This window comes from Podarcis filfolensis (assembly GCF_964270895.1).
Source record: "Podarcis filfolensis genome assembly, chromosome: 1".
NCBI classification, from domain to species: Eukaryota; Metazoa; Chordata; class Lepidosauria; order Squamata; family Lacertidae; genus Podarcis; species Podarcis filfolensis.
Window position 1 is genome coordinate 114,971,343 of NC_139604.1, and position 20,511 is coordinate 114,991,853.

General features: G+C 47.7%; 1 protein-coding gene across 5 annotated transcripts; it reads left to right on the plus strand.

The window, feature by feature from the left end:
- The first annotated feature begins 353 nt into the window (after window positions 1-353).
- Window positions 354-20,231, plus strand: CCDC197 (coiled-coil domain containing 197). 5 transcript variants are annotated; one of them, XM_083618029.1, is made up of 10 exons: window positions 8,651-8,726; window positions 9,092-9,170; window positions 10,789-10,834; window positions 11,520-11,696; window positions 13,216-13,373; window positions 15,330-15,412; window positions 15,654-15,826; window positions 17,408-17,518; window positions 18,174-18,290; window positions 19,903-20,231. In XM_083618029.1, the coding sequence occupies exons 1-10, from the start codon at window positions 8,666-8,668 to the stop codon at window positions 20,086-20,088; spliced, it is 1,191 nt and encodes a 396-aa protein (XP_083474155.1). In that variant the 5' UTR covers window positions 8,651-8,665; the 3' UTR covers window positions 20,089-20,231. The 5 variants fall into 5 exon arrangements, with proteins under 5 accessions (XP_083474156.1, XP_083474157.1, XP_083474154.1 ...); XM_083618030.1 differs by lacking the exons at window positions 8,651-8,726; window positions 9,092-9,170 and adding an exon at window positions 354-791; XM_083618031.1 differs by lacking the exon at window positions 9,092-9,170 and having other exon boundaries at window positions 8,588-8,824.
- Window positions 20,232-20,511: the final 280 nt, after the last annotated feature.

The window sequence follows — 20,511 nt, forward strand, 5'->3', positions numbered from 1 at the left end:
CGAGGTAATATTTCTGGGTTAGCGGAGTCTGTAACCTGAAGCGTATGTAACCTGAAGCGTACCACTATAATGTATATAAAGCAGATATTCTGGGGGAACATTCATTCCTCCTCACCACTATGAGCTGAATAAAGAGCATGAAATCCACTCTCGACTCCGAGTATATTTCATGCAGTGTTTGCGCTGTTCTGTTTACAGCTGTGCTGGGGAGAGGGGGGGAGAGGGGCGGAGAGAGAGAGAGAGAGAGAGAGAGAGAGAGAGAGAGAGATATCACTCCCCAGGGAAACACAAGGACAGTTCTCCCTGGGCACTCGAGGCCTTGATCCGCACTGTGTGCTGGGGTTGCCAGGGGGACACTGGAAGCAGCAGCAGGCGGAAAGGTAACTGAAGTAGCAACCCAGAAAGCTCACCTGCCACGCTGAGCCCTGCGCTTCCAGCTTTGCAATTAGATCTGGGTTTGCTGCTCACACACGTCTGTCTCTGTCGATGCAGCGAAAGCAGCACCATCGGGCTCATTTGGTCGTGTCGAGATAAGCTTTAGACAAACAGAGGCAAACTGGACACTTCTTTCTCCTCTTGACCAATTTCCCAGGGGGTGAAACTGCTGCGCATGACAGTACACAGGATTCCTGCAGAAAAGTGGAGGGGGAAGCATTTCCACAACCCCCCTCCCTTCCTTCCTAAAGAAACATGACTTTTCTGATGATGACAAGGGACCATGATCCCAAATACTTTCTGCAGCTGGAAAACGGGCCAGGAAATGTTTTCGTGACCCAGCTAGGAGAACACAGGTAAGGTGGCCCTTGATGTGTGTGATGCATTCCTTAAAACGGGTGTGGGGGAACTTTTATTCAGTTTGAGGGCCGCACTGTCAGCTGGGAAACCATCTGGGGGCCACATGCCAAGCTGAGTGGGGTCAGGGGATGCTGCTCTAACCCCCTTGTAGAGTGGGTTACATTCTAGCCATGGAAAAGATAGATGTACCTACAGGCAGGCTACTGATTTGTATACATGTTAGATGGGCATACCTATTTTCTGGCAGGCTGGTCGCATTTTCATTCTTATTATTTAATTAGCACATTTATGCCCATCCCTTTCCTCCAAGGAGCTCAAGGTGAAGCAAACACTTATCTCTCTCTCGATTTATTCCTCACAACAACCCTGTGAGGTAGGTCAGGCTTGAGAGACAAAGGCTGGCTCAAAGCCACGCAGTAGGCCTCAAGGCTGAGTGAGGATTTGAACCCTGGTCTCCCAAGACCCTAGCCACTACTCCACACTCACTGTCTGCCATCATTGGGACTGCTTGCTCAAGGAAATTATCGTTTCCAGGTTACACACCAAAAGCTTCCAACAGGATACAGAAAAACCTAACAAACCCATTCTTATTCCGATCAAATCACTTGGTGGTACGGCTCAAGTGGATCTCATCAAACTGCACGGCTGGCGCCAGGGATGATGTCACTGCTGCCTCTTTCCGCAGCGTTAAAATGTCAGACCAACAGTAACATGGCATATAAAACAGTTCCCACAGTCAACCCTGCATTTGGTGTTTGCGCTGCATGGGGCAAAGAAGATTTCATGCTGTAGAAACACACCATGGAATTTGTTTAAGCTGTTGACATCATTTAAGATCTCCCCACATTTACTCGTGAGAAAACAAAGCGAGAACTTTGCAGAGAGCAGCAAAACACGTGGGCCCTGAATTTGTGGCGATCATAGGGAGGTCTGACTAACCCCCATGCATCCTCATAAACTTAGATGCTCAGCTGGCAGAGACAGCTTTGAAAAGGCCTGGGTGGATGTTATGTACTGAGTTGAATAGGATCCAAACTGCTGCAGTCTGGTTGGTCCTAGAACAATAGGATCCAAAAGGCAGCAGTCTGATTGGTCCTAGAACAATAGGATTCAGAATGCAGCAGTCTGATTGGTCCTAGAACAAGGCAGCAGTATGATTGGTTGGCAGGAACCACCCAATCATGCTCCAGATAGAAGTGAATCCACAACCTGATTGGCTTACAGTAGAATTCCGGAATTAGCCAATCATCTGCAGCCCATTGTGTAAATAATGTATATAAAGCAGATACTTTGAGGGGACTTTCATTCATTCCTCCTCACCACTATGAGCTGAATAAAGAGCATGAAATCACTTTGCGACTCTGAGTATATTTCACTGGCGACGAAGGTGGGATCCCGCTGAGCTGACTGCCACACACAGCACCGCAGCACCGCCACCTGCTGCACCGCTGCCTCGCACCGTGTATCCAGGCTTCAGCTCCGGGACACAAGGAACTCAGAATGGCAACCGACAGCAACTTCTCGCCGTTCAACCCAGCATCTGGAGACTGGGAAGCGTACGCCTCCCGTCTCACCTTCCTCCTAGAAGCCAAAGGGGTCACCGATGAAGAAGACGCCAAGAAGAGGGCAATATTCTTCAGCGTCTGCGGAGAGGAGACGTTTGAAATCGCCCGGGCTCTCCTTGTGCCTGAAGACGTTGCTACTGTTCCATACAAAACAATAATGGAACAGCTGAAGGGGCACTTTTCGCCACAGCCCTCAGTGGTAGCTCGTCGAAATGCCTTCTACGCAAAGCGGCAAGCCCCTGGGGAAACCATAACTGGGTTTGTGACCTCTCTCCGCCAAGCTTCCCGGTTCTGCAACTTCTCAGAGCTGGAGAACATGCTTCGTGACCGCCTCGTCGGTGGCCTGAAGGATGAGAAGCTGCAACGACGCCTGGAGGAGGCCCTGGCAACGGAAGCTGCCGAGACGTCGACGCAAGAGGCACGGCCGAGCCAGCCGTCCCAACCGAGGGTCCACCACGAAGACCTCACCGACGACTCAGGATCCAACAGGGAGGAGGTGCACCGAGAACAGCAGCGCACTCAAGCAGCCCACATACCACAGCTGCCTCGACGAGAAGGAGGGAACTGCGCAAGCTGTGGAGAAAGTCATGAGAGGAGGACCTGCCGTTTCCGCAACGCAGAGTGCAGGCAGTGCAGAAAATTGGGACACATCGTCTGGGTGTGTCGGGCTCGGCCCACCCGACGCCAGGCATCAGATGACCAATCCAAGAGCCCCAGGTCCCGGGGCCCAACACACCAAGGCAACTCGACGGAGCTCACGGACTTCCAGGTATACCAGTTGCCCCACCCCAACGTAGAGAAAATTTATGTAGAGGTACAGATAGAGGGGGCCCCATGCCGCATGGAGCTTGACACGGGTTCAACTCTATCCATAATCTCGGCAAGGACCTTAAGGAAACTGTGTCCTACTGGGGGTCCCAAACTCAGGCCGGCCCCATTCACCCTCCGGGACTTCCAGAAACGTAAGGTCCCCACAATGGGGGTGGGGACCTTCAGGGTGCAATACCGAGGCCGAACGCGGCAACTGGACTTGCTTGTGGTCAAGGGCCCCTACATTAGCTTACTGGGATTGGCATGGTTTGGACCACTGGGGCTAGCCGTCACCGGGGTGAACCATACGAGCTTACAAGTGGACGTGGACGCCATATGCAAGGAATTTCCGGGGGTTTTTGATGGGAAATTGGGACAGTATACGGGGCCCCCATTGCTCTACAGCTTGACCCTGCAGTACGACCGGTCAGGCTCAAGGCCCGCCGGGTCCCGTTCGCCCTGCAACCCCGTATAGACGAGGAATTGGACCGACTCGTGGAGCAAGGAGTGCTGGAGCCGGTGCCTAATGCCCCCTGGGAAACCCCAATCGTCACACCCGTCAAGCCTAATGGTTCAGTCCGCATCTGCGCAGACTACAAATGTACCATAAACAAGGCCCTCACGGCCCATGCATACCCAGTGCCAGTGGTCAGCCATGTCCTTGCCACCCTGGCTGGGTCGAAAATTTTTGGCAAGCTGGACTTGGCCCAAGCATATCAACAGCTGCCAGTAGATGAGGCCACAGCAGAGGCACAGACGATTGTGACACACAGAGGAGCGTTCAGGGTAAAGCGGCTGCAATTCGGTGTCAGCGTGGCACCAGGCATATTCCAGAATCTAATGGACTCTCTCCTTAAAGGGATTCCTGGCGTCACCCCCTTCTTCGATGATGTGTTGATTGCCGGGCCCACACCAGAGGAGTTTGAGGACCGCCTCCGCACCGTTCTGCACCGTTTCCAGATGGCGGGTCTCAAGGTGAAGCGGGAAAAATGTCTATTAGGAGTGCCTCCGGTGGACTTTCTGGGATTTATGGTGGACGCAGAAGGGGTCCACCCAACTGGGGACAAGGTATGGGCCATTTGTGATGCCCCAGCGCCCAAGAACAAGACTGAACTTCAGGCCTTCTTGGGACTATTGAACTTTTACCATTCCTTCCTTCCCCACAAGGCGGCGGTAGCGGAGCCCCTACACAGACTCCTGGACAAGCGGGCCCCTTGGGTGTGGGGCCAGCGCCAGGAGGCCGCATTCCAGGCAGTCAAGGACTTGCTTGTCTCAAACTCGGTCTTGGCACACTTTGACGAGAGGCTGCCGGTGGTGCTAGCATGCGACGCCTCACCCTATGGCATTGGTGCTGTCCTGGGACACCAACTCCCGGATGGAAGAGAGGTACTGGTGGCATACTTTTCCCAGACAGTCAACGCAACCGAGCGGAACTACTCGCAAATAGACAAGGAGGGTCTGGCAATCGTGAAGGGTGTAAAAAAATTCCATGATTTCTTGTATGGGCGGCCCTTCACCGTGGTGACTGACCACAAGCCGTTGCTTGGCTTGTTTGCCCCCGAAAAGCAGACCCCCCAAGTGCTGTCTCCTCGCGTCCTCAGGTGGTCAATTTTCCTTGCCAGCTACCAGTATGCACTGATTCACCGCCCGGGGAAGGCGATGGGCCATGCGGACGCCCTCAGCAGGCTACCACTACCGGAAACAGGCCCTGACCCAGCACCTGCACAAGAGGTTATGAGCCTGGAGCTGCTTCCCGACCGCCCCATTCAGGCACAAGAAGTTGCACACCATTCCAAGAAAGATAGGGTCATCTCCCGGGTCCTGGACTGGGTGTGGAGGGGATGGCCCAGCAGCAGCCCCGGGCCAGAATTCGCCGGCTACACAACCCGCAAACATGAACTGTCGGCCCACAAGGGGTGCCTGTTATGGGGAAGCAGGGTCGTTGTTCCCCAGCCCCTCCGCAAAAGGGTCCTCACAGCCCTACACGAGACACACCCAGGGGTAGTAAGAATGAAGGCCCTTGCCAGGAGTTATGTGTGGTGGCCGGGGATCGATGGAGAGATAGAGGCCTGGGTCAAACACTGCCAGGCCTGCCAAGAATCCCGCCCAGATCCCCCAAGGGCCCCAGTCCAGTCCTGGGAGTCCGCCCAAGCACCATGGTCACGCCTGCATGTGGACTTCGCTGGCCCCTTTCAGGGGAAAACATTCTTCATAGTGGTGGACTCCTACACCAAATGGCTGGAAGTCGCACTGGTACCATCCACTTCTACGTCCGCAGCCATCCGGGTACTATGCAGGCTGTTTGCAACCCACGGGCTCCCTGACACTCTCGTCTCAGACAACAGGACTGCATTTACGTCAGGAGAATTCCAAACCTTCACAGCGCAGAACGCCATCCGCCACATCCGTTCGGCGCCATTCCACCCTGCCACCAATGGCCAAGCAGAACGCATGGTGCGGACCACCAAGGACACCCTTCGCCGCATGACGCAAGGGGATTGGGAGTACCGCCTTGCCACATTCCTTCTAGCACAGCACAGCACCCCCAGCTCAACGACTGCCGGAGCCCCACTGAACTACTAATGGGTCGGCGCCTTGCAATCAGATTGGACCGCCTTCACCCCGATAGAGCTCAGGATGAGGTAGTGGTGGGGGAAGGCAGGAACCCCCGGACCTTCGAGGCCCAGGACCCAGTGTACGCAAAGAATGGGTACCCGCCACAGTCACCAGGGTCACTGGCCCCGTGTCGTACGAGGTGCTAACAGATGGGGGGCAATGCTGGCGCCGCCACTGCGACCAGATACGGCGACGATTCCCAGGAGAAAACCAGGAGGAGGAGGACAGGTCAGAGGAGTCCCAAGGCAACAGTGGGGCAGTGAGGCCCATAGAGCAGCAGGGGCAAGCAGGAGAGGCAGAATCAGTAAATACAGAGAGGACCCGTGAGGCCGAAAGGACACCGGAACCAGAACCACGACTGAGCGGGCCGGTTGCGCCAGACCAAACAGCCCCATCACAGCCAGCATCCTTGGAACACAAGCCAGAACCTGAACCCCGGACCAGGGAACACCCCAGGCCGCAATGCACACGTAGGCTGCCAGCGTACCTTGAGGACTATGAATGTGACCTCCCGGGCAGGACTGGAACTTAGAGGGGAGGGGTGTTATGTACTGAGTTGAATAGGATCCAAACTGCAGCAGTCTGATTGGTCCTAGAACAATAGGATCCAAAAGGCAGCAGTATGATTGGTTGGCAGGAACCACCCAATCATGCTCCAGATAGAAGTGAATCCACAACCTGATTGGCTTACAGTAGAATTCCGGAATTAGCCAATCATCTGCAGCCCATTGTGTAAATAATGTATATAAAGCAGATACTTTGAGGGGACTTTCATTCATTCCTCCTCACCACTATGAGCTGAATAAAGAGCATGAAATCACTTTGCGACTCTGAGTATATTTCAGTGGATTTGGAGAATTATTTGCAGCTTCTACATGTGGGCGTCTCTTTAGCTGTCTGCAATATGTCATTGGTCTGCCAGATAATGCTTTACAGTAGACTTGACAGCCCTGGAGATTCTTTCTCCAGGACTTCAGCTGTAAGTGTTACCTGAACATGTGAATGGTGAGAGTGTGGGGTGGGGCAGGGCATTCAGGCTAGCCTTGCCCCCAGTGTCATCATGCCCGCTCCCCACTGAGTCCCCAACACAATATGTGGAAGGTCATGAGGGTTTTTTGACTGAGGGCTTATTCATACTCCCTGCTGCTTTCCACCACTCTTTAGTGCTCAGTTGGAGCAAAGAGCAATTCAGGTTTCACCCAGATTGCCATTTGTTCCGATCTATCACTAAAGAATGGGTTTTCTCTTGGAAAACAATGGGGAAACCACTCAGATACATGCCTAGAATAAATGTGGGTCAAGCAGAAACAAGGATGAGCCCTGAGGATCAGTAGACTCCTGGTGCCATTCTGAACTGGAAAATTTCCGGTGGGAAAATAAAGCATTGGAAAAAGTTACTGCCTCATATTACTGCTGGGTGGTTGAGCAGGGAACAGGGTTCTTCTTACTCCCCACAATATGTAGGAGAATTATTGAAGGTATCACATCGTCTGATGCAGACTGAGGATTAACAACTTGTGCTGAAGAGCTGCCCTGGCTGATTTTTTGCACTTTCTGCTCCAGCACAAGAGCAGGCAAGCACCTGGTTTTTCCTGATCAGGTGGCAACCCAACTTGTTGGTATAGAAAATGATCCCTTGCAAAGCACAGCTGCAGGATTAGAGTATGTGTAATTGCAACTTGGATTTGCATTCCACATTTGGTTGCTCACACTAGGACCTTGATTTGCCATGGGCTTCTTTTCTAGCCATTTAATCCAATTCATTCAGGTATGCTTGCAGCAATTGCCTGCAAAGATGGTCAGGAGAACTCTATGTAGAAAAGGCTTTCCCAACTCCAGCGCCCATCAGCCCCAGCCAGCATGGCCAGTGATCAAGAATGAGGGAATAGGGATCTCCTAACAACCGCATGCACACTTAACAAACTATAGTTCTCAGGATTCTTTGGGGGAAGCCATGAGTTTTATAATATTGCTTTAAATTTATGATGTGGATGTGGTCTTAGGCCCCAACTCCACAATATACATTTAAAGCAACATCATACCACTGTGTGGTTTAACAGTTAATCCCTCTTCTCAATCCCTCTGGGAATTGTAGCTCTCTTAAAGGAACAGGTGTCTCCTAATAACCCTCAGCACTCTTAACAAACTGCAGTTCTCAGGTTACTTTGGGAGACCATGGCTGTAGTATTAAAGGTAAAGGGACCCCTGACCATTAGGTCCAGTTGTGACTGACTTGCTCGTCTCGCTCTATAGGCCAAGGGAGCCGGCGTTTGTCCTCAGACAGCTTCTGGGTCATGTGGCCAGCATGACTAAGCTGCTTCTGGCAAACCAGAGCAGCGCACGGAAACGCCGTTTACCTTCCTGCCAGAGCACTACCTATTTATCTACTTGCACTTTGGCGTGCTTTCGAATTCTAGGTTGGCAGGAGCAGGGACTGAACAACGGGAGCTCACCCCATCGTGGGGATTCGAACCGCTGACCTTCTGATCAGCAAGTCCTAGGCTCTGTGGTTTAACCCATAGCGGCACCTACTTTAAAACTATAGTGCAGATGTGGTCCTTATTTGGATACAACCCAAAGCAGGTTTCCCCCTTTAGAACTATGTAAATTAATGTATATTGATAAATTCATTAATTGGTCAATTAAAACATACATTAAATCAGCTAACAGCCCAATCCCAATGGCTACTCATAAATAAGCCCAATGAGGCTGACTCCTAGAAAACCACATGTGTGAACACAGCCTGAGTTTTCATTGGATGACAAATCTAGTAATATGTGATCAAACCCTAATTTCCTCCCTTTGTCCTGTCATCAGTCCTGGTTCCTCTTCAGCTGTGTTGAACACCTCTCACTGCAGTATGTGCCAACCCAGATTTCATGGACTACAACTCCCATCAGTGGACGGGAGCTGCAGTTCAATACATCTGGATGGCACCAGGTTGGCAAAGACTGCTCTAATGATAGCAGTTGAGTGATAGGACCATGGAACGAACCCAGCAGGTGGCACTACGGCTGTTTTGTCTCCTCCTGAATGGGGTAATGTAAAGGTCCCACCTGGATCTCTTGAGTTGTGACCTTTCAACCTTATGTCGCTAGCGGTACTATTTAGGAAGGAGCCGCTGCCAAACTACTCCCGTTAAGTGTTGCTTCCTTGTGTTGAAAGGGGAGACATCTCCTGTAAACTTAGTATGTTATGGGATTTACCCTGTGTAGGGTAGGTGTAAAGGGTAGGTGCTCAAGGATGAAGCAAGATGCCATAGAGGTGCCATTGTGATGCTTCCGGCTATCTCCCCTAACTCCTAGATACTGCTGTTGTCACTGCTCTCAGTCTCCAAAAGTTCAGCATAGATTTATATCCTGGAGTTTTAAGGAGAATGGACAGGTGAGTGACTTGTAGCCTGGGGGCTTAATGTGGCCCCATTGCCATTTTATGCAACCCCCAAAACCTGCCACCATCCATTTCTTTCTGCAGGGATCCTACATTCCATTTATTTTATCACTATTGTCGCTGGCTTTGCCTCCCTCCATCTTTCTATATAGTTTCTCAATAATTGGAGAAGGCGGGATTTCATTTTTTTAAAAAAATCTACCCCCATTTGAGAAAAAAATCCTGCTGTTTGTAAGACTCCACAGCTTCTACGTTGAAATCTATGGGGCGATCAGGCTCAAGAAGGGCATACAAAAGAACTCATTACATGGTTGTTAGCAGAAGCTAGGACATCTGTTGTACAAAAATGGAAGACATTGCAAGAATTGCAAATTTCCCCATGTGTGGAACATTGTGATGGGGGAGGGATAGGGCATAATTTAAATGTTGGAAGCTCCAGAAGGTTGCCAGGCCATGTGGTGGGATTTCATTTCTTGCAGTACTGCAAATAGCCTCTGGGACTGTATGGCTTTGCCTATATGTGAAATATGGCTTTCTGAAGGATTTGTGAATGTTTTATATATCATTATGTCTCTCCATTTTGATTTTGTATACCCTGAGAAAATTTGTCTGTAGTCCCTGCCCTCCCTACTTGGGTTATATCTCACGGTGTGTATATACAACAGATAATAATAAAATTGTTATGCTTCCATCATGGAAGTATGTGTGTGCATGTCTGAATGTGCAGCACACAAAATTTAGAGAGGAATTACATTTACTTGCTTTCTAAAATGGTAGTTGTTTGGTCTGCTTTACATAAAAAGAAAAGAAAAGAAATCCTCTGTACAGTGGTACCTCGGGTTAAGTACTTAATTCATTCAGGAGGTCTGTTCTTAACCTGAAGCACCACTTTAGCTAATGGGGCCTCCTGCTGCTGCCGCCGCACGATTTCTGTTCTCATCCTGAAGCAAAGTTCTTAACAAAGCACTATTTCTGGGTTAGCGGAGTCTGTAATCTGAAGCGTATGTAACCTGAAGCGTATGTAACCCGAGGTACCACTGTATACTTATTTCAGAGTAACCCCACAAAACCTAGTGGGGGTTACTTCTAAGTAGACCTTCATATCATAGGGGCACAGGGCATGGAGGGAGCCTGCTGCGCCCAGGATCAGGCTTGACCCAGGAGTGGAGCTGCAACTGGGCCCAGGCACAAGAAAGTTGCCTCAGCAGCAACATTGGGTGCCACAATGCAGCCAAGGAGAGGGGCGGCAATGTTGCTGCCAACTCTCCTCTCTCTGCCCCAGGAGTGGAGCTGCAGTTGGCAGTGCTGGTCCCCCATGCAAAAATGCTGCCTGCACAGCTCTTTCACAGCTCCAATTAGGGGACCTGTGGTGGGGGGCCCTCCAAAAAAATGTGCCATGCCACCCCAACCACCCATGCTATGCCACTGCCTGTAATATGCATGCCATTGATCACCCAGACCTTGAGAATCAAGATGGTGCCTGTTTTCATCTTCATCTACATAAGCTCACCCAAAGTGTGACAGAACATTGGGAGCTGCCTTTCATACATGGAGAATAATTTCTAGGTAATAAGGGTCTATGACAACAATTTACCTTTTTATATATATATAGGGAAGAAGAGGATGAAGATGTGCCTCAGATTCCTGTCATGCGAGAGGTCAGCTGCCTTTGTCATTCTCTTTCTCAGACAAGAGGGCCGGGTTAAATATAGGACAGGGCTTCTGTTTCTTTATTAGGTTGTGCCAAAAGCAGAGCTTTGGCAGAAGTCAAGCAATTCTCCGATAATAACCGTGCCAGGGGGATTGAACTGGTATCCAGGGAAGATAATATTCTTCTTAACTGTTAAAGCCCTACTTGGGAGTTTGCCTTCTGTGCTAATTCAACACACAAAAGGGGAGAGCAGGAATGAACGTGTCAGCTCTGTCCTCTTGTCAGCATCTGCAGTGGAGAGCTTGCTTGATTCTGAGACACCCTGCATATGGGGCACCCTGCATATGGGGAGACTTGGCCCTCCAGATGGCACTGAACTACAACTCCCATCATTCCCTAACCCTGTAGACCTGAAGGAGCGTCTACACCCCCATCGTTCAGCCTGGACACTGAGGTACAGCTCTGAGGGCATTCTGGCAGTTCCCTCATTGCGAAAGTACCCCTAAACATTTTTAAAGAAAAAAAGTACTGTGTGTGTGTGTGTGTATGTGTGTACGTACACACACACACACACACACACACACACACACACACACACACGATAAACTCTGGGGGCCCTTCCAACCCTGCAGTCCTCTCTCCTTCCATCACTCTCTCTCTGTATATTTGTAAAAACCAGTTTTGTTTTCTAGAGCACCAGTGACATTTTGCAGCATCGCAGAAAAGCACTGCAAACATTCCGGCTTCGGAAGAAAGAAATTGAAAATGAGCAGGCTTCTGCAGAACTGACTGCAAAGAAGCAAGAGTTCAAAGAGAGGATGGAAGCGTTGGCCCAACGAAGAGAGGCGCTTGAACAAAAAGATCAGGATGTAAGCATCACTCTGCATCTATAAGGAGGGCACTTAGAGTTGGGGTCTAGGCTGGATCTGCATTGATCTGTTAAACGTTATTAACAGGAAAAAAACATTAAATCATTATACATTAAATAATTATATAATATAAAAAAAAGAAATAGAAAAAACATAAACAAAATAAAATAAACCCACTACCCTGTTTAACTTCCCTCCACCACTACTCGTCTTCTCTAGAATCAATTTTATCCTTATCATTGCATTCTGATTTTTATTTTCTCTATATACATACATACTTCATTGATAATTTATTGTTTTGATGCATTTACATTCTTAACCTAAGCATATTAACATGTCTTTTTTAGAGTAATATTTTGTCATATAATCATCAAAGCGTTGCCATTCGTTTTTTAGTTTTTGATTTGACTGCTGTCGTATAGATGCTGTTAATTTAGCCAATTATAAATATTCATTTAATTTGAGAATCCATTCCTCCTTGGTAAGTAGTTCTTTAGCTTTCCATTTAGATGCTATTACTATCCTAGCTGCGGTGGCCGCATATAAGAAAATGCTTTTTTTCCGATTTAGGTATTTCTTTTCCTAAAAGGACCAGTAGGTAAGCCTCTGGTTTTCTCGTTAATGGGATTTTAAGCATTTTTTTCAACTCCTCATGTATTTCTCCCCAGAAGTACTTAATCGGGGTGCAACTCCACCACATATCAGGCACTACCATTCTCACACAGTTGTAATGATGCAAAGCCGGAAGTAGGGGCCAGTCAGGTGTGCTAGCTATAGGGGGCCGAGATGTCTTCAACCCCCTCTGTATTTGTTGGAAAGGGGCCAGGCCCCCTCAATGTTGAGGGGGCAGAGGAGGCCGAGTGCGGATCTAAGCACAGCACAGCTTCAGTGCTCAGCCTCCTCCAGACAATTGGAAAAATGAGAAAGTGAAAGAAACTGGAAATGGCATTCACTCATACTCAACCGTAGCTCCAGAGCACTGTGCAAGCAGGCAGCCTGATCACAAGAGGGCAGCATAGCAGAGGCTGTAGATGGGATTTGAGATGGAACACTAACATTTAGTTTGGTTCAGCTGCTGGTATCTCTGTTTAAAAGCTTCAAGTGTCAGAAGAGGTGCAAGACCTGCCTGAGACCCTGAAGAGTCTCCCTCTAGTTGCAATATGCAATACTGGGCAAGATAAACCAGCAACCTGACGAGGTATAAGGCAAAAGTGCTTGGACCCATGCCTAAAAAGTGTGGAACAAGTGGAAAACCACTTGGGCCCATGCTTCCTAGGCATGGGAAAAGTGGAAGTGTGAAGGAACCCTGAGTTGCTGTGAACTTAGTCCCAGGTAAGTGTGTAAATGACTGCAGCTTAATCAGTCTTCCCTCCATTTTTTGTTAGTGTCCAGGATGGTAGGATGAATTCATTCTCATTTTCTCTGAAACAAATGACTTCCCCTTCATTGGCTCCCACCTTTGAATACTGAGCAAAACTATGCAAAACTGATTAAGCCTTCTTTCTCCTTCTTGGTTCAGAGGAAGAACCGAATTCTTGAATTTGACGCATATATTAAAGAGTGTCATCAAAAGAAGGAGCGTGTCATTCAGCTGTACCACCAGGAACACGCGCTGAAAGCCCTCAAGAAGCGTGAGGTATTCAAACTGAAAAAAGAGCTTAAGAAACTCCAAGTTAGGTATGTGACTGATGCTTTTAAGACGGATTTGAGACTGAGCCACAGGGATCTGGGCAGGGGTGCAGTGAGGCAATCTTAGACACTGGACTTCTGGAGGCCCCATCGTTAGATGCCAGTGTGTATTACTCCACTTACTTCAAAATGTCGTAAGCCAGCTTTGCTGTATTTGGGGACTCTCCTGCTGGGACATTCCTCTGAGTGGGGCCCTGGACTTCAGTCCCAAAATCTTCTCCTGATAACACCACTGCACATTATTCTCCAGCCAGCCAGCATGGCTGGCTTTCCTGATCTGAAGGTCCTGTGCCCTGGCAGAATAGAATCATCATCAAAATTATATTTCTTAAGAATGGGGGCTTGCTAAGAGGGCCATAGCTTAAATGGGGAAGGCTGTATTTCAGTGGGAGAGCATCTGCCTTGCATGCAGAAGGTTGCTGGTTCAATCCCTGGCATCTCTAGGTAGGGCTGCCAGTCAGTGTAGACATTATTGAGCTACCTGGGCCAATGGTCGACTCAATATAAGGCAGCTTTCTGTGTTCCTAAATTTAATCTTTTACATATTTACATAGAGCAAATGTTTAATTATCTAAGAGTACAGTACTCAGCCAGAGGGACGTGGGTGACGCTGTGGGTTAAACCACAGAGCCTAGGGCTTGCTGATCAGAAGGTCAGCAGTTCGAATCCCTGCGATGGGGTGAGCTCCTGTTGTTCAGTCCCTGCTCCTGCCAACCTAGCAGTTCGAAAGCACATCAAAGTGCAAAGAGATAAATAAGTACCACTCCGGCGGGAAGGTAAACAGCGTTTCTGTGCGCTGCTCTGGTTCGCCAGAAGCGGCTTAGTCATGCTGGCCACATGACCTGGAAGCTGTACGCCGGCTCCCTCAGCCAATAAAGTGAGATGAGCGCCGCAACCCCAGAGTCGGCCACGACTGGACCTAATGGTCAGGGGTCCCTTTACCTTTACCGTACTCAGCCAGCTTTCCCTTTCCCTCCTTTAAAAACACAATGGCGCCCCAGCTGTGGAATATACTTCCCTCTGAGTTCTGCTGGTGCCTACCTCACTTTCAACTTTGGCCCTAGGTTAAGAAGACCCCAACTGCTTTCTTGGGGGTTTATTAATTGTTAACTCTGCTTTGTAATAATAAGGGGATCAGCCACTCTGTGTTTTAAGATGGTTGTGATTCATTCGTTCATTTTTATCTGCTTGCTTACCTAACAAAAGGGTGGTTCCAAATATATCCGTGTACCTTGCTCTGAGTACATTTTGATATAGAACTGGTCACAAATATTTTGATAAATGAATGAAACAAAAGCCAATACCCTTTTGGGTCCTCAGGACAACATCTTGATGGTGCTGACCACATTTTTATCTGTAAGCCACATTGAGTCCCTGTCAGGGGGAAAAGGCGGCATATAAATAAATATATATGCAGTGATCATCATCACCAACTTGAGCCAGTGAAGGCTGGTCCATTAGAGCAAAAGGGGCAGTATTCCACCAACTTCGCTGTGCCCCCAGCCAGCCCCTACCTGCCTGCCTTTTTAGTTACATCTACTCCCCAGGCAGACACTCAGTCTCAGTGTTGCCTCGGCAGAACTCCTTAGGGAGGAGGATGAGAACATAACTAGAGTTAGTTGGCTCTGCTCATCATTGGCTCATTGACTTCTCTGCCCTCCTGCCTACCAGTCCCAATGGGCACCAGCCAGCCAACACTGGGCTAAGCTGGTCTGTCACTCAAACGCACAGCTGGCAGGAACTGGTGGTGCAACTAAACATGGGCCATCTCTGCAGATGTTTGGCTGCCCATGGCAGTCAAGGTTGAGATGGGGGAGGATTGTCCCTCACATTTCGTAACTGAGTTACAGCTATGATCCCTTTCCAGGAATTCTAGTCATTTGTTGATAAGACGATTTTTAACGTCTGAGGCATTCCAAGCGCCCCTAATATATATTTCTTCAGAAAAAAGGAACTACAGAAGAAGATGGCAAAATACAAAAGCTTCGAAGATTTCCTGAAGAAAGTTACCACCACATTCACACCAGGTGAGTATAATCATTAAACAGTTACACTTTACTTGGGGGGGGGGGGACTCTGTACTTGACAAATACGTATTTAGATTTCTTGCCTTTTGACTCATAAAAGGATCCACAAGACATCTTTCATAAACCACTTTTGAAGAGCCATCAAAAATAAAGAGTAGCACAAAAATACCAAAACAATAAAAACATGACCTTCATATGTGTTTTCCATGTATAGCATAATCCTCCCTGTTTTCCATTGCAGGCTTTCTTGGATATCCGGAAGACTCCATGGTTGAAGCCCTCATCAAAAGGCACAAGACACTGTTTGAGGAAAACCAGAGCTTGATGAAGAATTTGTCCATCCAGCAGTGTCACATTGAGGAAACGCAAAAAGAATTAGGGATCTTGCGAGAGGAATACAATACCACGACATTTGTAATGTTCACTGAGCATGTAGTTTTTATGACGCCCAATCCATTCATTTCACAGTTCCGATTGTATTAAGCACCGAGTGTGCTGGTTCTTTTCTGAAACCTTAGAGAAGGTCAATTCTGTCTTCTGAAACCAACAAAGCTTTGAGAAGTATTTGCAGCACATAGGAAACCCATGCTGTGTAATTCATTAGGATTCTCAACTTGTAGATTCCTTCAGAACAGGGTCCAATTGGCACTATAACTGGTCACACCACAAAGCATCAGAGAGGATTTGCTGCTGCTGCTGCTGTTGTTTTCTTTTTCTGCAGGAAGTGGGCGAATGACCTTTTTGAAAGGCTTTTCGAAAAATATGATTATGGCTTCCCCCTCTTGCCCCATTGTGTGCTGCTAGTGTACTGCTACTGCTGCTATTGTTTCATTGTGTTCTACTAGTTTGCATCTTCCCTCTCATTGTGTACTACTAGTGTACATCTCCCTTCTCAATGGGTACTATTAATAGTATTAGTATTAATACTATTAGTATCGAATGGTGTTACAATACTGGCAGGTATTGTCTTCTCTGATTGGCAGTGGCTTTCCAGAATCTCAGGTAGAAGATCTTTCCTATGGCCTGCTACCTGTTCTGTTAAGTGGAGATGCTCCTGGGATTGAACCTGGGATATTCTGCAATCAAAGCATGTACTGCATCACTGAGCTATGGCTCTTCCCCATAAGCCTAAGTGCTGCTGTGGTGGAGGAAAAAAACCATTGTTACAGCACCAGACCCTTCCTTACCATTAGGAACCGCTGCTGTTTTCTGGGCAGTGCCCGGCAGAGCCTTGAAATACCCTACCTTGACTTTCCCTGGCTAGTACCTATGATGGGTATGTTCTACTTCCGCTGTTGAAGGAAGTTTGTCTCTGAATACCCGTTGCCAGACACTGCAGAAGGGGTGAGTGCTGTTGTGCTCAGGTTCAGAGTGCTGGACTAGATGGGCCCTTGGCATGCTCCAGCAGGGCTCCTATGTGCCCATCAGGAAATCTCAAAACAGTCAAAACCTCTCCAGATACAATTTCTCTTTCATTCAGCTGCCATGCAGTTCCAAATAGTCTAATGTGACTGTGAAGTGTTTCTGCATATATTTGCATGTGTAGGTGGGTGAAATCACTTGCAAAGCCTCTATTTCCTCTTGCAAGCTTGGTTAATATTTTTATTGTTAATTACAGTCATACCTTGGGTTAAATGCGCTTCGGATTGAGCGCGTTCGAGTTGCGCTCCGCGGCAACCCAAAAGTAATGGAGTGCGTTACTTCAGGATTTCACCGCTTGCGCATGCACAGATGCTCAAAATGACATCATGCATGCGCAGAAGCGGCGAAAAGCAACGGGCACGTGCACAGACATGCCGTCGCTAGTTACGTTTGCTTCTAGATGCAAACAGGGCTCCGGAACGGATCCCGTTCATATCCAGAGGTACCACTGTATTACATTAATGTTTACTGTATGCTGCCCTGAGATCCTTGAGTGAAAGGCAGATTACAAATGCCGTAAAATAAATGTACGAACAGTGCATCCCTAAATTCCCATTTTATGGCTTTGCCTAGGTGCTGCTCGGCAAAATTTCTGAACTTCAGTCAAAGAAAAGTGCACTACAAGAAAAAAAGAAACACTTGTGTCACCACATTAACAATGAGGAATGTCTCATCGATCAAAAGGTAAGCTTCTCTGAGTCCCCACCCCACCCCAAAGCTCCCGTTTATTGATTGGATGTTGTATACAATTTAGAGATTAAAAATGTATATATTACAGGGTTTATAAATACTTTTGCTTTTAAGTAAATAAAGTAAAATACAGCTCCCATTAGCCCCAGCCAGCATGGGAGTTCAACAATATCTGGGCTGGATCTACATTGATCTTTGAAACATTATTAAATATAATGGTCTATAACATTTGTTACAGTTTCCCTTTGCCCTCTGCTCTGCAGGGCCCTCTGGTGTCACATTTTAGCAATGGATTTTTAGCATTATAAACCACAAGTGTAAATCTGCCCCGGGAGGGCTAAAAGTTCCCCATGCCTGCCTTAATTTGCAAAAAGCCTGCTTTGAGGATAGTGGAGGGGCAGGACTGACGACTGAACTGGGATTTAATTTGCTGCTGTGTCCCATCTGAAATGAGAATTGCAAAGCTGGTATGAAACTGGATTTATATTGATAATGAAGATGATGAACCAGCTCCATCTTCTTCTTTTTTAAAAAAGTGCTAACCTCACTCTTGATAAGTGTTGTCTTCTTTCACTACTCTCCAAGTATATGTGGATGTATAGTGGTGAGAAGGACAAAGTTCATCCATCTCTTCTTTATGCTCATGTAGAGGCAAGATCTAAGCAGGATGATGTTAGCAATCAACAACATGGCAGAGTTATGCTACATGCCTCATTATGGCCCTTTGGACGACATGACATTGCGGTCCAAGCTAGACATGATCCAGGTAAGTGAAACCATCCCAAGACTGAGTGTAACATTTTATCCATGACTGTTATGAACAGCAATAATCTAAGGGGATAAAGCATGCATTTAGATCAGGGAGTGGAGCAATAATACATAAAGCATTTTTACTCCGCTCTTCAGCCCCACTCTTCCTCTTTGAAGTGAAGGACATGAGGCAGGAGTTGGTAATGCAGGTGAGCTGCGCACAGGTGAGCTGCAAGCAAGCTGCCGGCCAGCTCTGTGGAGGCTCCTTTTATTGACACAATATGCAAACCCAAATTTTGGGCTGTGACCTTTACACATCTTCCAGTCCTGAGATCGTGGGGTGGTGCAAAGTTATTTTGGCACCTGTTTCCACCGTGTCATTTTCCCCTTGCACAGTGTATGACAAAGGAGACAAATATCTCAGAGACAAAGGTCACAGACAGGACACCACAAACTACTGAGACTGCAAAAGGTTAGACAGAGGGCAATATGTTCAGACAGTTGTGGCTTTATCTGTGAGGGGGAGTGTGCCCCGCACCCCAAGGTCATGCGTGCAGGCAGCTGAGGCTGCCTGCAGGTGGGGAGTGTGCTCCGCACCCAACGATCACTCCTATACTCTTGACTTGACTGACTGCTGCCACTGGGCCTGGACAGACTACAGACTGCATGCACTAGAACAGGCATGTCCAACAGGTCGATCGTGGTCTACCTATCGACCGCAGGACGCTAATGGTAGATTGCGGTCGATCGCATGACCCTTAGCGTTTGTCCTTCAAAAGGAACGAAAACTCGCCTTCCCCACCCCCCCCAAAAAAGCTGAACAACTTTGCCTCCCCGAAAGAAAAGCTCAACAATTTTGCCAGGCAATGACAATGGATAAATCACAGCCAGTATTTTAATACCGTACTGTGAGTAGATTGGGAGCTGGACATGCCTGCACTAGAAAATGAGACGGAAAGTGCTCTAAAGGGTAGGGGGGAAAGTCCACACTTTAGAACCAAAGGATTCCTATCTCCTGGTGTTGAAACAACTCACTGATCATAGCGCTGACTTCATTTGTTTACTAAAAAAACACTGAAAAGCAGGAAAAGACAGGCTTGCCCATTTGTCTGTATATTTCATTTCCAAACTTTTTAAATAGGTGGCTGGTTGACTTTCTTTTTTTATGAAAGCTCAGAGTCTGGGTCCCCTTGCAGGCAGGGCGCTGGGGCGATTGCACCACTGATAATCCAGCCTTGTTAGCCATTAAGAAAGATAAGAAGGGAAGGAGAAGCTCAAGAACCTGAGGCATTGCTCAAGCATGTTGCGTGTAGCAGCTCAGGCACATAGTATTTAACCATGGTTTACTGCAGCCTCCTCCAGCCTGGTGTCTTGCAGATGTTTCAGACTGCAACTTGCATCAGCCCCAACCAGCACAGAGCAAGGATGATGGAAGTTGTAAACTGAAACATCTGGAGAGCACCAGGATCTGGATAGCTGTTTTAGAGCTATGTGTGAACCATCCCAATGGGTTGTGCAAGATTAATTTTCCATGTGAATTTGCAAGACACTTTCTCAGTACTTCAGCTTAAGCCACTCTCCTTTTAGAAACTAAGCTTTATTAAGAACCTTTCTCTCTTTTTATTCAGGAGTCCATTTTGAGGAAACAACAGATCGTAGAGGAAACAAAAGCACTGCAGTCTGAAGAACTTACAAGGTCATCCTCTCATCTTTTGAGGGAAAATTCATCTTCTACTCTTTCTAGGGAACAACTTAAAAAACAAATAAGCTTTGCCAATAAGGACAAGCTGGAAGACAAAGGAGGAAAAGCATAAGGAGACAAATCTCTTTTAAAATCCCATATACAGAATGGGAGACACTGCAGGGACTAGTGGAATATTTATAGTAGGTTCTGCAGACAAATCAACACAGATGGATGTCAATGCATTACCATAAATGCTTTGATTTGTGGGTGAAAGGGTCTTTCATGCTCATTTTTTGCAAGTATGGGTTGAGTGGTCTTGATTCTTTCAGCCTGCTAATTCTATGTGTTTGGTGTTTATGGACTTGCTGGAGGAGTGGAAGCCAATCTCTGAAAGAACCAATGCACAATTTGGAGGTGCTCCTACAGCCATCCATTCTCCTAAACAGGCAGGCGATGGCTTTGATTAGCTGGCAAACTAACCATGGCTAGTTCAAGGGAAGACTAATCTTGCCCATAGTGTTCTTTACTCTTGATCCGGGCTACATGGTAGCTC